General features: G+C 40.7%; 1 protein-coding gene across 1 annotated transcript in view; it reads left to right on the top strand.

Annotated features, from left to right (window-relative positions):
• The window catches only part of LOC146492177 (voltage-gated delayed rectifier potassium channel KCNH8-like), a 51,341-nt gene that overhangs the window by 27,266 nt on the left and 8,588 nt on the right, over positions 1-15,487 (top strand). The window contains exons 8-12 of the mRNA XM_085151936.1: positions 1,947-2,324; positions 3,271-3,470; positions 4,241-4,490; positions 9,453-9,667; positions 13,890-14,164. Coding sequence (XP_085008062.1) covers positions 1,947-2,324; positions 3,271-3,470; positions 4,241-4,490; positions 9,453-9,667; positions 13,890-14,164 — 1,318 coding nt within the window. The remainder of the gene's footprint in view (positions 1-1,946; positions 2,325-3,270; positions 3,471-4,240; positions 4,491-9,452; positions 9,668-13,889; positions 14,165-15,487) is intronic.

Here is a 15,487-nt window from a genome sequence, read left to right as displayed (position 1 = left end):
GTGATCTGTTTCCCCTCCTACTGCGCTCACCGGTGCCAAACAACAACAATACTGCGAGGTGCATGTGGTGCTGGTGCTTATCCTGTTTGAGCGATTTAACGCAACAAAGCGCAATGAGACAAAAGACTAGAGAGGGAGGACGACGGTGAGCAGCGGTTAAAGATATATCGTTTTCTCTGATTTGTAGATGCGCGTGGATGCAAATGTACACGTGGGGTGGGCTAAGGTGGAGAAGTGGGTCAGCCGTTTATCATAGGGTTGGTAATTGAGCTTGCACAAATTGCTTCCAATGAGCAGGCTTGTTCTCCACTAGTCAGGCTTAATGAGAGTTGTGCACACGAGGTTTAAAAGCTCTCTTACCAGTTTATTTATGTAACACTACACAAGTCAGCTCCGGGTTTGCTACAATTCAGACAAAAAGCTGTGTTTTACTCTTGAAATTGCAATATTCTGATAGAGACTCAGCAGGAAAGAAGACAAGGGAGCAGACAATAATGCACGAAAGTCTCTGTATTTTGCTTCCAAGGAGACGGACGTTAGTGTTTTGTTTAAATTGGTCTTGAGCAATAGTTCTCCAGGGTTTCTGAAGGTCTTTCAAAGTCTTATTTGGCTGCTTTGTACAGTCCTTGTACTCATCCATCTTCTGATGGATAGGGATGATGTTGTGACTACACATAACAGACAACTTAGCAAAGAACACATTTTAAAGTGTATCTTTAGCCTGTTTTAGATCTAGTCATAGGTTTTTGTCCATTTTTGCATCTGTTTTGTGTTTTGACTGAAATGAATATATGACTAGATAATAGAGGTGGGAATCACCATACATCCTACGATATTATCACGATACTTAACGCACGATACGATATTATTGCAATTTTTAAAAATATTTTGCGATATTCAGATTCTGTAAATAAAGGTAAACTTTATCAATATTCATTTTATCTAATAACAAAGTCTCACACTCAGTCTTTCTCTCATTTCAGTTTTATTGTTGACAAACTGAACGGTTTGTATTACAGTCTAGTCCAACTTAACTGAATCAACCATCTGGTACAATTATAGCTATTCTGAACTATGCAATTTATGAAAACTATGCAGCCCCTTCAGCAACTGAAGAATTTGAAAGTAAATTAAAACAAAATATAATTTTACATTAAATAAAAAAGTTTTAAACTTAATTAAAATAAAACATGTCTTAAATTAAAATAAGTAAACTGTCATGTTTATTGCTGCCAAAAACAAGTTAAACACATTTGGACAGTGAAGGAATGTCAGGATTCTTGCTCAGAAAAAGGATCAACATGCTCTGAAGTCAGAGCACAAAAACCTTTTTGTAACAAAATATCAATTTCTGCTGTCCCTGTATCGATACATTATTACCAAACAAAATATCACGATACTACACAGTATCAATTTTTTCCCCAACCCCTATTAGATAATAGAGTTTAACCTTTTTAAGCATTATAAGAGTTATATCGGTATTGTGCGCCACTAGGATGCCTAATCATTTTAAAGCCATTTAGGGTTCTGACATTTTCTTATATTAAGTACTTCAAAGAATGACCTCTGCTTATATAAGTGATGCCCGTTACTGTGGTTGATTAAGAACAAGTAGTAGTATGAAGCAAATTTGAGAAGTCCCTGTGATGTAAGTAATTTCTAAGAGATTTGACTTCCTCTCAAAATGTTAAAACAGCCACAAGCTGACAGATAATGAGACTTATTATTTGCACTGTGCATAAATACAATCTGACATTAAAATGCTTGCATGCTGTGTCAGACGTGTACTCCCAAATGCACATACACCAAAGCTGAAGGAATGACTCTACCCTTCCAGGCTCGTTACCGCCGCTAATGAAGCCTTCTAGTAAAGGTCATCAAACAAACACGGATGCACTCTCATTAAACTGACAAACTCTTCTGGACTGTCCCACTTCCCCCACCAGGCTGGCTCCATGAACTGGCCAAACGCTTGGGAACGCCATACTTTATGGCACCGCTGACCTCCCTGCTGGGAGTCTCTGAATCGCCTCAAGACACTGTGACAGCTGGACTAAGCAATTACAGCCAGTGGAATGGCTCTAGTTTGGAGCCACTGAACGGGCCGAGCGTGTTGGATTCGGGCCAGTGGAATGGCAGCAAGACCAGAGTGAGGGCACCGAATGGCTCAGGGATGACAGTGAGCGGCGGACCGTCTGTCAGGAGCTCCTACGTGACATCACTCTACTTTGCCCTGAGCAGTCTGACCAGTGTGGGCTTTGGCAACGTTTCGGCCAACACGGACTCTGAGAAGATCTTCTCCATCTGCACCATGCTGATCGGAGGTGGGCAAAACCTCAACATCAAAGTCAGATGTTCTTAACCCTTTACAGCCTGAGCCATAAAAATATCTATCTATCTATCTATCTATCTATCTATCTATCTATCTATCTATCTATCTATCTATCTATCTATCTATCTATCTATCTCTATATATCTCTATCTCTCTATCTCTCTCTATATATATATCTCTATCTATCTATCTCTCTATCTCTATATATATCTCTATCTCTCTATCTCTCTCTATATATATATCTCTATCTATCTATCTCTCTCTATATATATATCTCTATCTATCTATCTATCTCTCTATCTCTCTCTCTATCTCTCTCTCTATCTCTCTCTCTCTATATATATCTCTCTATCTCTATATATCTCTATCAATCTATCTCTCTCTCTATATATATCTCTATCTATCTCTCTCTATATATATATATCTATCTATCTCTCTCTCTATATATATCTCTATCTCTCTCTATCTCTCTCTCTATATATATCTCTATCTCTCTCTATCTCTCTCTCTATATATATCTCTATCTCTCTCTATCTCTCTCTATATATATCTCTATCTCTCTCTATCTCTCTCTATATATATCTCTATATATCTCTATCTCTCTCTATCTCTCTCTATATATATCTCTCTATCTCTCTCTATATATATCTCTATATATCTCTCTATATATAGATATATATCTCTATATTGAATGCTTGGTTTTCAAAATATGGAAAAAGTCCTGACTCAGTCCCTGCAGAATAGCGAACAGTTAATGGGTCACTTTAAATATAAGAAAATACCACTTTTGCCCAGTAATCCTAAGTTATTTAAACCTCACACTGCACATTTCATGCTGGACGTTAAGCGAACTCACACAAGTACCTCAAGTACTGCAGAAAACATCTCACTGAGCAGCTTTTCAGGTGTTCTTACCTGTTTTTCTGTCTCCTCTGCAGCATTAATGCATGCTGTGGTTTTTGGTAACGTGACCGCCATCATCCAGAGGATGTACTCACGTCGCTCCCTCTACCACACCCGCACCAAGGACCTGAAGGACTTTATTCGTGTGCACAGGTTACCCAAGGTGCTGGAGCAACGCATGATGGAGTGTTTCCAGACAACCTGGTCTGTCAACAACGGTATTGATGTCAGTGAGGTAGGAAGGATGACATTTGGTCTTGATAGTGCAGGAATCTAAGATAGATCTGAGGTACTGCTGCCCTGAGGCAAAAGTAAAACTCATAGGAGTGTTTGTGCATCCAATTCAGTGAATTCTAGATGGAAACAAACGTGAGACTGATCCTTTAATGTTCTCAAACGGACATGTGGCCTCTCTAGCATGGATTAGCCACAATGGGATAAAGTGGACTGAAAGTGCAGATGAGGTGACTTGTCCTCCAGGCATATATATAAAAAACACGTCTCCCAGTCATTGAGAGGATTTGGTTTTTGTTTGGTTTCTCTCACGCTGGAGCAGCCATCTTAATTTAACGGATTAATGGCCTCACAGACTCTAAACTCACTCCTGGTGTGTTTTGCCACCAGTTGGTTTTAAATCTAGATAATCCTGTCTTTTTTTAAGAAATAACATCATGGAGGACAGATGCTCTTACTTTGACTACCAGCAACTTTCCTCCTTGCAAAGTTTTCCCCTTTTCCACATTACACTAGGCCTTTCCCTTTAGAAACCAGCGAGCTCGCACGAGTGAGTAAATATGCAAAAACATTTTAAGCCTTTAAACCTCTTGCTGAACATGCATGTATCAGCTGCTTGTGACTATGTGGGAAGGTGAAAAGGTTTTATTTTGGCTGTTACCTTCACCTTCCCACACATTACATTCAGAGGATGGTAGAGAAAGTTGAGAAGCCACTAAAAGCAGCAGAAGTTGAGGCCGAGATTGAGCCATGTTCTCGTTCCGTCTTCAGCTGCTGAAGGACTTCCCGGATGAGCTCAGAGCCGACATCGCGATGCACTTGAACAAAGAGCTGCTGCAGCTGCCGCTCTTTGAATCGGCCAGCAGGGGGTGTCTGCGCTCCCTCTCCCTGATCATCAAGACCTCCTTTTGCGCTCCGGGGGAGTTCCTCATCCGCCAGGGTGACGCACTCCAGGCTATCTACTTTGTGTGCTCCGGCTCCATGGAAGTCCTGAAGGACAACACTGTGCTGGCCATTTTAGGTAAAGAAAACAAAATCAGCTCATTTTGACTACAAACCCAAACAGTTCAATCATAAATTATGTTTCCTTATTTTCTGACATATATACACTGTTACTATGAGAGACGCTCATTTTAAACATGACCAAAATTTTAAACCATGAGGTCGGTGTCCACACAAGTTATCCCTGTGACCCAAAAGCTTACGTTTATACCCTTGGCTCTGTCTTAAGTCATAGAGAAGGGTGATTTTTAATATGGTCACCTCAAGCATACAGCCCAGTCCGCCCACCTGCTGTTCAGACCCCCTGTTTGTGAGAGACTAAAGGAGTTCTTTATGTAGTACACCCATTCCCAAAGTCAAAAAGTCTGCAAGACCCTTAAAAACCAGGCAATCCAATGGGGCCACCCAATAATCAAACTCTTATCAAAATACTAATCTGATCAAAAAGTGATGTATTTCCTTGAAATGTCTGCAAAAAAGAACATAAATGGCAAAGGCGATTGGCAATAAACAGCTAAGGCTACCCAGTCATATGCAAAGTTTTTAACCCTGGAGAACCAATGGGGTCAGATCCGACCCCATTGGTTCTCTAGGGTTAATGTCCAAGAGTCCAAGAATGAAAGTATAGAGTTAAATATAGGCATAAGAGGTAGGAATAGTTAATGTTAATGCCTAGAATCAGGTAAAAAGTATTAAGTACATGAGTGGCGATGCACCCTAGGGAAGTAAGTGTCGGAGCATTAGGCCTTGTGTCACGCCTGTCTTGGACTCTAGAACATAGAAGCTCTCCTTGATTTTGGCAGGAAACAGGCTTAAAAACCAGCATTTATCTGAGAGTGCACGAGGATGGAGCTAAAGAGGGCCTGCAGTCATTTCTTTGTATGATTAATAGAGTTCAGTGAGCTTCAGAGGAAAAGAGCGCTGTCATTATTGTGTTCGTTGAGTGCCAGATAGCCGTCGTGGGAGGTTTGCTCTCGAGTCGAGTCATCGAAACCTCTTTCAGCTCTTCATTCGTGGCCATTGCCGTTGCATGGTCTCTCTTTGTGCTGCAGTGAGAATTGGAAATCGAGTGAAATGTTTGCACAGAAAGATGACCCAAAGGTGATCCGGGTGAAACTAACAGTTTAGTTGCAGAAGCTTACATCAGCTGTTAGTTAAACAGTGGCGGCACTTTGCCATTTGTGCACAAGTACAAATGTAGGGTTGCCCCTGTGAAGTAATAATATGCTGGAAAAATTATTTTTAGAGTTGTGATGGTGGCATATAAGGTTGCTTTTAAAACACACGGGAAATCAACCAAGTACCAAAGACAGGAAGACAAAATAGAAGATAAGGAATCTTCCTTTTTAATCTCATCTGCTTGCAAGCAAATATGTTTTGTCTGGTTTCAGTGCTGTGTGCAAAGATGGAAAAAGGCTGTTTAACACTAAGGTCGTTATTAGGTTTTCAAGATTTAATAGCCGGCTTTTATGGAGACGAACATAATTAAGAAGAGCGGCTCAGAGCTTATAAAACTGCAGTCATATTAAACCGTCCCTGTGGGCAACAATAAACACCCCATCAGATGGAAGATGGAGTGTGACCCAGGGATTGATGAGACCGTTTGGGAGCACCCATAACCCCTAAAGCAAACCTATAAACAACATTAATGTGTGAATTAATGAATTATTCATTTCTCCACTTAGCTGCGATGGAACAAGTTGTAGACATGTTGACATGCTGTCAGACACTTTGCACTATACGTAAACAGTGTCAGGCATCCAGCTGTTGCGGAGCGAGACTCGTCGTATCCGCAAGTATTTTATTGAGGTGAGGGCTGTTTGTCAGAAAGAAAAAAAAGAGGCTAAAAAACTGTGGGATATGGGAGATAATCTGTGGGTTCAGGATGTTTGAGCCAATTTTAATGCAAAAAAGAAGCACAGAGACAGCAGCTTCACTTAAGAGCGGGGAATGGCTAACAACCTCAAACCACCACTGAGAATATTCCTGCAGTTTCACCTTTAAATTGCACCGCAAGCAGCTTGTTAAACAGCTGAAATCACCAACCTGGGTCAATGTCATACCGCCACAATAAGAGCCTCTCCAGGGTCTTGTCCTACAACACGTACATCGACACGCTTTCCATTCCGACGTGGATAAAACAGAATACAGAATCATAAACACACTCAGGTCCACGTGAAGTGGAGGTAGCAAATTAGCAACAATGTTTTTCATTTTAATGAGCTAACTGGTGTAAATAATAAAGTGACTGCTGCCTACAGAGGAGAGACAGCAAACTCGTTAGTATGTCTGACCTGCATGTGTTATGTGTGCACACATGACCAGGCATAGAAGCATGCATTTCTTGCTTTCTTATACATATAGAGGTGAGCAAACAGTGCTTTTTTTCTTATCACAGTATTCCTGTCTGCTCTTTCTCTCGCACACACATGCGCACAAATTGGTGTGGCATTGCCACTTTGGATTTACAGCTCAGGAGACGACAGTGTGGTAAAGAGGGGAAGCAGAAGAAGGAAATGCTGACCTTCTATTCCAATTCATAGCTGTTTATTTGTACTTCACAGTCTAACAGTACATGTCACCTTGTCATGGTCTGTGAGTCTTGTTGTAGGTGTTCTAAGGTTTTCCTTATTTCTATAAATATTGTATATATATATATATATATATATATATATATTTGCCTGTCCCGTTTGGTTCTTTTGCCATCAGAATTATTGTCTAAAGGCGAAGAAAGATGCCCAATTTACTTTACCAAATTGACCATCCCAGCCTTGCTGTAATGGTTTATTTGAGTCACCTTTTATTGTTTATTTTATTTATTTTTTAATTTCACTTGCTAGATACGGGGCAGACTTGAATGAGGAAAAGAAAAGGGAGAAAGGAAGAGGGGGGAAAACAGCGGAGAAGAGGGATAAAGGGCAAAAAAAGAAAAACCAACTAAATAAACAGACAAAAAAAAATACATATATCGATCACCTGGATCACCTGTTGAGAAAGAAAAAAGAAAACAAGCAGAAGAAAACGAGAGCAATACAATAAACAACATCACGATGATATATGGGAATATAACAGTAAATACTAAATATTAAACATTATTGTGCAGCACGTAATATCGACAGCGCACAGTGTCTATAAATATTGTAAAGGCTTCTGTGATTTTATGGTTGTTTCTTTGTTCATAGTTTTCTGAGGCATATCTTGATTTCTGTGCATTTCCACGATTATTCTACTTTATGAGTTTCTTGGTGTTTTCTAAAGTCATATATTGGATTCGTTATTTATTTAGGCTAGCTTTCCCAGTTACTTCCTGTTTTATTTTGGTAGTCTTTTGTCCCTTGTAATTTGTCCCTAGTTTTGCTTCACTTGACAAATTTTAATTAATTCGTTTAAGCTGTACCTTGTCTCGCCAGCTGTCTCTCATCCTCCTGATAAGCTATCAGGCTATCTCTCTGTGTCTTTTTAGTATTCAGTCTGTGTCTGCATTTGGGTTCTTATCTTGAAATACGTGGCACATGCTCTCACCTCAGAGTGGATTTCCAGTGGGAGCACTTTGCCAGCTCTGCCAGCATGTGCTGCTTGTAGCATGGCAAATGCTTGCATATTAGTATTTTGGGGAATGGTCCACAATAAATCAGCTAAAAACATTTAGAGAATCAAAGGAAAAGGGTGGTTGTAGGGCAAAATGTATATTTGCATTTGATATTATGTATGATAACATCAGACTGTTGATATTGACTCTTCAGTGTTCAAGCTAGCTTATTAAGCTAGTTTTAATTATTTAGTTTTATTTGGTAGTTTAGTTCAGTAGTTTTCAGCCTAGGGATTTAGGGCCTCTCCTGGGAACCATAACATAGATAAACAGATGTGAACATACTTACTGTGATATTACCCAACGGGTTGTATTGAAGTCTTGATATGGCCATACTGCCATACTTGTCAGTACAGCCAGATGTGACTAGTTAGTTTGGTTAGCAAGTTTTATGCCCACTGATGCCCACTGATTGGTGCGAACACAGGCATAAAATAACACTAGAATTTCACTCATCTGAGTACAGAATTTTTTTTCTTAGTAACAATAAAACATATCTGAAGTCGAGCTTTTCTTTTGCTAAAATAAATTTTCCACAGTATGACATGAAACAGTGGGTAAACACAGGTGAAACTAGTCACAAAAGAGCTGAACCACTAAAGTAGACATTAGTAACACCCATGTTTACTTTGCATTTAATGCTCTGGTAACGAGGCGAAAGCGCAAACTGACTTTTGTGAAGTGTTAAAATTTAACTACTAGCTTCCCCGCTACCATAGCAAGCTAGCTATGCTAGCAAGTTAGATGCATGAGTCCCAAGCCAAGTGCATTCAACTCAGTCACATCACAGCCAGGAGCTGTACACACCAGGCTGCTGTGGTAGTTTAGTTAACTGATGTTAAATGTCAAAAGAAGTAATGTGATGCTAGTGGAAGTTGTGTTGGTCAAGTGTCTCTCCCCCACAGTTGAGGCTTGACTAGAAGCAGTTACTTATTTTGCATTACTTTTTATTGTTATTTAATCCACTCAACACTGACTTGATTTTCTTTCTTTCTTTCTTTTCTTTCTTTCTTTCTTTTTCACTCCCAGAAGGATCCTCTCCATTTTCACTTAGTGGCTTTCATTCTTTTGTTTCATTGTTTAAACAGAAGTATGTAGGCTACTTGCAAAAGAAATAAATGGAGTAAGGTTGGGCCAGTAGGACGGTCAGGTCTCTCCCACTGTTATTACAAACCTTTTACATTGCCACTGCTGTAGTTTAAGGTATTTTTAAGTCACCATTTTTTGCCAACAGAAGTCTAAACCATAGCTCGGTTTTTTGATCATCTTATTAAAAAAACCCAAAAAACAGATGCCAGATGTGATAAGGAGTCCTCTATCAAGTGCCGAGCTACTTCTTTTGGTAACACCTCACACACACTGTTTACTATCTATTGTGTCTCTGCTTCCCAGGTCGCGGTGACTTGATTGGCTCTGACTGTCTGACACAGGAGGAAGTTATAAAGACCAACGCCTGCGTGAAAGCATTAACCTACTGTGATCTGCAGTACATCAGCCTCAAAGGGCTGCGTGAGGTGCTCTGCCTCTATCCCGATTACGCTCAGAAGTTCATCACGGAAATCCGGAACGATCTGACGTACAATCTACGAGAAGGGCACAACACTGAGGTACAAGAACTGCCAAACATCACTACATTACCTTTGTTGTAGCAATTTTACCACATTAATTTTAGTTTCAGGCTAAACATTATTTTTGAAGCAACACACATTATAAATCCAGTGGTGATATTTTATCAGCGATGTTCAATGCAATAAGAAGAAGAACAAATAAACTCAAGGTGCCAGCAGTGACTGGTGGTTGGTAGAAGGAGGTAAAGCACTTGGATTGTTCTCCACAGCCACATATCCTATCAACATGTTTACAGCCAGATGGGATGTATAATCCCTCCATTATACTCTGGGTTGATTTAAGGGACAGAGCAGATGCCACCCCAAAAAAACACCCTTCCACTGGAGAGCCATTATGAATGTTATGGGTCCTTCTTACCCTAGCTTTAAGATTTATTATTATTATTTTTTCTTTTAAATGTGGACCCCAATGCAATGTGAAGCCCTGAAATCCTAAACGGCAAAAATGCGAATAAGGAAAAAAGTGAGAGGAACACTGAGAACGAGCAGAGGTGACCAAGAAGATGGAAGGACAGGGTACAGGGAGAAAGCAGGACAATTAAACACAGAACAAAAGGCAAAAGAAATGAAGGTGGCGGAAAAAATCATAAAAGTTGACGGAAAAGGCAAAGGCAGGAAGTAAATCAACAAGAGGCGCAGAAGGAAACGCAAATGCCAAAATAAAATATCACTAAAAACTGAACAATTACTTAACAAAAACATCCAAAGTCATGGCAAACTCATTTTATAGTCACTCCACATAACTTATGTGCAGAACTGCGGCTATGTCATTACCTGCATTAGTAAAAGCATCATGTGTTCCTTAACCAAGCTTATTTTGCTTCACAAAGGGCGAAAACTCATTTCCACTGATATCAATACACACCTCCTCTAATTGGCTAAAAAAAAAGGATTAACGTACCCCTAATCACGAACCAAATTCTAGCTATTACATTTTAAATGTAACTAAAGTACGGAAATAGTCTGTCTGTGTCTTAGATTAGTCTCAGTTGTGCAATGATCTCCTCCACCCATTTTTTTTTTTTACGCCATGCCACGGCGATGGCTTTGCACTTGAAAAGGATTAGCCATCTGGACCGGGACTGAGGAGGAACCCACGACTTCTGCTTGAGACGCAGCCAGCGGATAAAGACACGATCTAAACACGAGGATTCACATGCCAGGGCTTTACAGATGGATCTCAGCTGTAGCATGCACATGAAAAACCAGCTTACACTAGAAATAAGTCACATTTTTACTGTGAGTAAGCTTGCTAATGAGCACAGAGGAGAGAGAAACCATCAAGGGGGCAAAGACAGTCAAACATAAGGCCCAGGGGCCATAATTAGCCCTCCAAAGTCTCCAATCTGGTCCCCTGGAAAAATGTAAAGAGTGGCATGAATTTTAGACTTTTAACTGTATTTTAATACTTTTTTTTACAGCTTTTCCTACTGATAAAGACCTCACCCATGACCATTCAGTCTGTACCAAAGTAAATAAGTAATAGATAAACAATTAGATGATAGAAGGTTGCAGTTTTTTCACTATCTACTGTAAAAATTGATGATTTTTACAGTGGGTTCACCAGTGGGCTGTAATGTTACAGTTTGACAATTTAAGGCCAAAGTCATGTAAACTGGGCTCTGTGTGGTCCACAGTGTAAAATGAGTTTGACATTCATATAGTATAACAAAAAAAAAAAGAGAAAAATATGTAAATAAAACCGAAATGACTTGTTTTTTGTTGTTGTTCTTGTATAAAAACATCACTGCTGTTAGAAATCCTAACCTTGTCCCATTTTTAAGTGTAGTATAATAAAGTTAGATTTCACCTGGTATGAAATGATTGCAGCAATTTCTTACTAAATATTAGATTTTGCCATAAACATTTCACTTAACATTTATTGCTAAATTCATTCTGCCTGAAAATAACCTAGTTTCAAATTCTGAAATTTAATAATTTAGAAGATAACATTAAATCTTTAAGCCTTACAAGATAAATGTGGTTAAGCAGGTTAAGCAAACACAGTTAAAATTCAACTCTGTTCCAGCTGAATTTTACTCAAAAGATGTATCAAAACAAGTTTCCAAAGCCAAGAACAGTTTTGGAAAATAAGGGCTTAATTCTGTCAACAAGAATAATTAAATTAGTGCATTGAAAAGACACCAGTTTGAGATGATTTGAGCTTTGTGAGTTGTCCAACTTTGTGCTGCCATCAGAAGATGGTACACGTGGACATGGTCAGCAACAATACTCAGACAGGTTGTGGTAAATGGTAAATGGCCTGTATTTATATAGCGCTTTACTAGTCCCTAAGGACCCCAAAGTGCTTTACACATCCAGTCATCCACCCATTCACACACATATTCACACATGATGTTTAAATGTTGCTCAGCTGGTACTTAAGATGCCCAAAATGTGTCAAAAAGATATCCTCCACACCATTACACCACCAACAGGGGGATCTATTAAAAGATATGATGGAGCCATGCTTTTGTGTTGCGTACCCAGAAATGCAGACCGGAACATGTTTTTCCTGTCTTCTGTTTTCCAGTTGTGGTGATCCTTTGTGAAATGTAGTGTCAGTTTCCTGGTCTCAAATGAAAGAAGTAAAACCACTCACTGGATAGTTTCTCTTTTTTTAAGATCGTTCTCTGGAAAACCTAGAGATGGTTGTTTTGCAGATTCATGCTCCAAGTCACTTAAATCACCTTTCTTCCCCATTCTAAATGCGCTGACTTGCTGTCATGTGATTGGCTGATTAGATATTTGCATTAACAGGCAGTTTCGAATCAAGATGGATGCAGATCCAGCACGAAAAGATAAAAATAAATCTCAAACTCACTGCACCAAACTTGTCAGCATCTTACAGTCACAAACCCACATATGGAGTTTATATATATGCACGTGCAGCGAAAGCAGCGGTGCATCCTTAAGTGGGCGCAGCGTGGGACTAAAAATAGTGCTGTCAGATGTGTGTGGGAGGGGCAGGGTCATCCCCAGATGGATAAAAATAGAGCGATATCCAGATGGAGACGAGACGAGGAAAACATTAGGAGGAAGGGGAAGCTGCAGGGGAAGAAGGAGGAAGAACCTTGCTGATATTTGCATTCACGTGCCAACACACAAAGAAATCCACACGCACAGTCATATTTCCATCACTTACAGAAGACAATTACTTTCATTCATTTCCTGGAGACTCACTTCACAGTGATGTGATTGTGTCAACACATTTATAAGTGCAAACACAATGCAGATAGCAGACTAACATAACACAACATATTTGCACTTGCTAAAAGATTCAGAAACTCACACGCACACACACAACATGTTACTGGTCACACTCCAGCCCAGTGTTCATACATACACCGTTTTCCACACCTGCAAACCCAACACCAATAACTTCCCGGTGGCCTTTTTGTGGCACGCTGCATATCAAGACTGCACGTGCTGCTCACATGCTACACACAGACCCACACACACTGAAACTCCAAACAGTCCCTTCTCCGCTTAGTTCCCTGCAGGCAAACCTCTGCTAAAATTAAACCTCTGTGATCTAAAAATACCAAGCAGGCACGTGAGCCCAAGACTGGATGAAGAAGACAACAAGCAGAGGAGAGAGGAGGGGAAGGGTGGTGTTGGTGGTGGTGACAGGGGGAAACAAAAATTGAGGACAAGGGAGAATAGAGGGAAAAGAGAAAATGGGGTTGCATGCCAGCTTTTTTAATCAGCTTTTGAACTGGAGCATGTGAGAATGCATGAATGCAAAAAGAGGAAAGGCGCAGGAGATACAACCAACAACCTTTTAATACATCTATGCATCCACTGCCTACAACACGCTGAGTGCAGGAATTAAACCCTCTGTTTAGTTCAGTTGGTTCACCTCACACAGACTGACTGTCAGCGACTGGAGCGTTTGCTTTGAATGAGACTGCTTCTTTGCAGGGCTGCTCATAAAATGAATGGAGACGAGAGCCGTTGCAGCTGTTGTGAATGGCGAGTCTTCACTCTGATCAGTGCTTTGAGTAACTCAGCAGCTCCCCCTACTGATCAGCGAGTGACATGACATGACACCATTCCTGATTTCTCTCAAAAAGCTTTTCAGATTGTTTCGTGTTTTCACTTTAAAGGTAATCTGTAGGAAAAAAAAGAATATTTATTTCAGTCTTGCTGAAAATTGATGATGTTTTCTAACCTCCTATCTTAACTTCTGCCCCATCAGGGAGACTGTGAGAGTAATGGAGGAATCATGAAAAAGCTTCCTTCCATTAAGGAAGATGAGGAGGGCTCAGGGTCCGAGGGCGAACGCTCCCCTCTGCCCAAGATGTCATCCCTTGGCAGGCTGGGCCGCGGCCTGCGTTCCCCCCTCCGCTCCCCTCTTCGCTCCCCGCTTCTGCCGCCGAGGCCCTTCCGGCCAGCAAGCGATCCCGTCCGGCCCTCCAACCTGCAGATCCCTGTTGTCAGCTTCAGCTGCCTGCAGCCGGACCTCAGCCCTCGGTAGGGAGCCATTCACGGATTTATTGACTCGGTACTTAGCATTAGATTTGCCTGGAGGAGTTCATTCACTGGTAAATAATCCTCAGTGGGAATTTGGCCTGAATTGCTTGTCACTTGTGACATTATTCATAAACACAAACCATCCACAGGCTAATTTGCATGGAGTCCCTAGAGAGGTGGCAGCAGACTCTGGGCTTGGGGAATCAATTTATTTTGGCTCAGCTGTGTGAGGGCGCAGACGAGCATAAATTGTGCCACTGTGTCATTTTACAAAAAAACATGTCGGGAAAACCGGATTACAGTTGTATTTTTTAAAAAAGAAAAAAAAAGTCACCTACCTTTGATGATTGGTTTTAGTAAACTGGGCACAGACACAAGCAGCACAGACACCCACACTGTCTCTAGCTTTTCTTCATCTAATGCCTTATACCCAAATGCCAGCACTGGGTCGCAGATGGAGGAAGATTCTTGGCACGTGGCTTTTTAATCACGTTTCATTCAAAAAAAAAAATGGCACAGTTAGATTTCTTCATTAAAGTTGAGTTCAAAGCACACAAACATATGAATTACTGTCTTGTTGGAGTTTTTTTAAATAAAACTGTTAAAATTGTTTAAAAACACATTTTTTTACCACCAAAGTTGGTAAAAAATAGTCTTAAATCCATTTTCTACTTCGTATCCATGTCTGGATTAGTCGGCAGGCTAAGCTGAGAAACCCAGACCTTCTCTCCTACCTCCTACAGCTCTTCAGGGTGGATACAAAGGTATTGCCATGCTGGCTGAGAGGCAGATCACAGATCTCTGGCATATCAGAAGTGTGCACCCGGTCTCCCAGTAGGACGTTGTTCCATGAATTGCTATCTTACCATGGTGGAGGGGTTTGCTTGCTTATGTTGGGATAGCAACCATTCAGCCTGAGAAGTTTGGCCCTTTATTTGGGACAGACTGGTCCTATGTGAGGGTCCAGATTAAGAGAGATTTAGAAAACCCCTTAGATGCTGACAAGATCAAGGGAATAGTTCACCCTGACCAAGACATAATCACTGGAGCTTCATCCTGGAGCCAGGCCCTGGGTTGGGCCTTTGCTCATTCTCGAGCCCAGCCAGGCCTAGCATAAATGAGGTCTACCACTCGGAGAAAGCACCATAGGGGTTCAATGCACTTTGGCTTGAGCAGCAGTCAGGCACCCTGTCGGCCTTGCTTACCAATCTTAAAATCAAGCCTTTCAAAGGTTATCTTATAGGCAGTGTTTGTCCATTAAAGACAAACTATCGGTAAAGCTGCCGAACAGGAAGTGAAGTTGTAATTTAGCAACTTTTGATC

Source organism: Neolamprologus multifasciatus, chromosome 23 (assembly GCF_963576455.1).
Source record: "Neolamprologus multifasciatus chromosome 23, fNeoMul1.2, whole genome shotgun sequence".
Taxonomy (NCBI): domain Eukaryota; kingdom Metazoa; phylum Chordata; class Actinopteri; order Cichliformes; family Cichlidae; genus Neolamprologus; species Neolamprologus multifasciatus.
The sequence above is the reverse complement of the archived record's forward strand: the minus strand, read 5'-3'. Positions and strand labels throughout refer to the sequence as shown.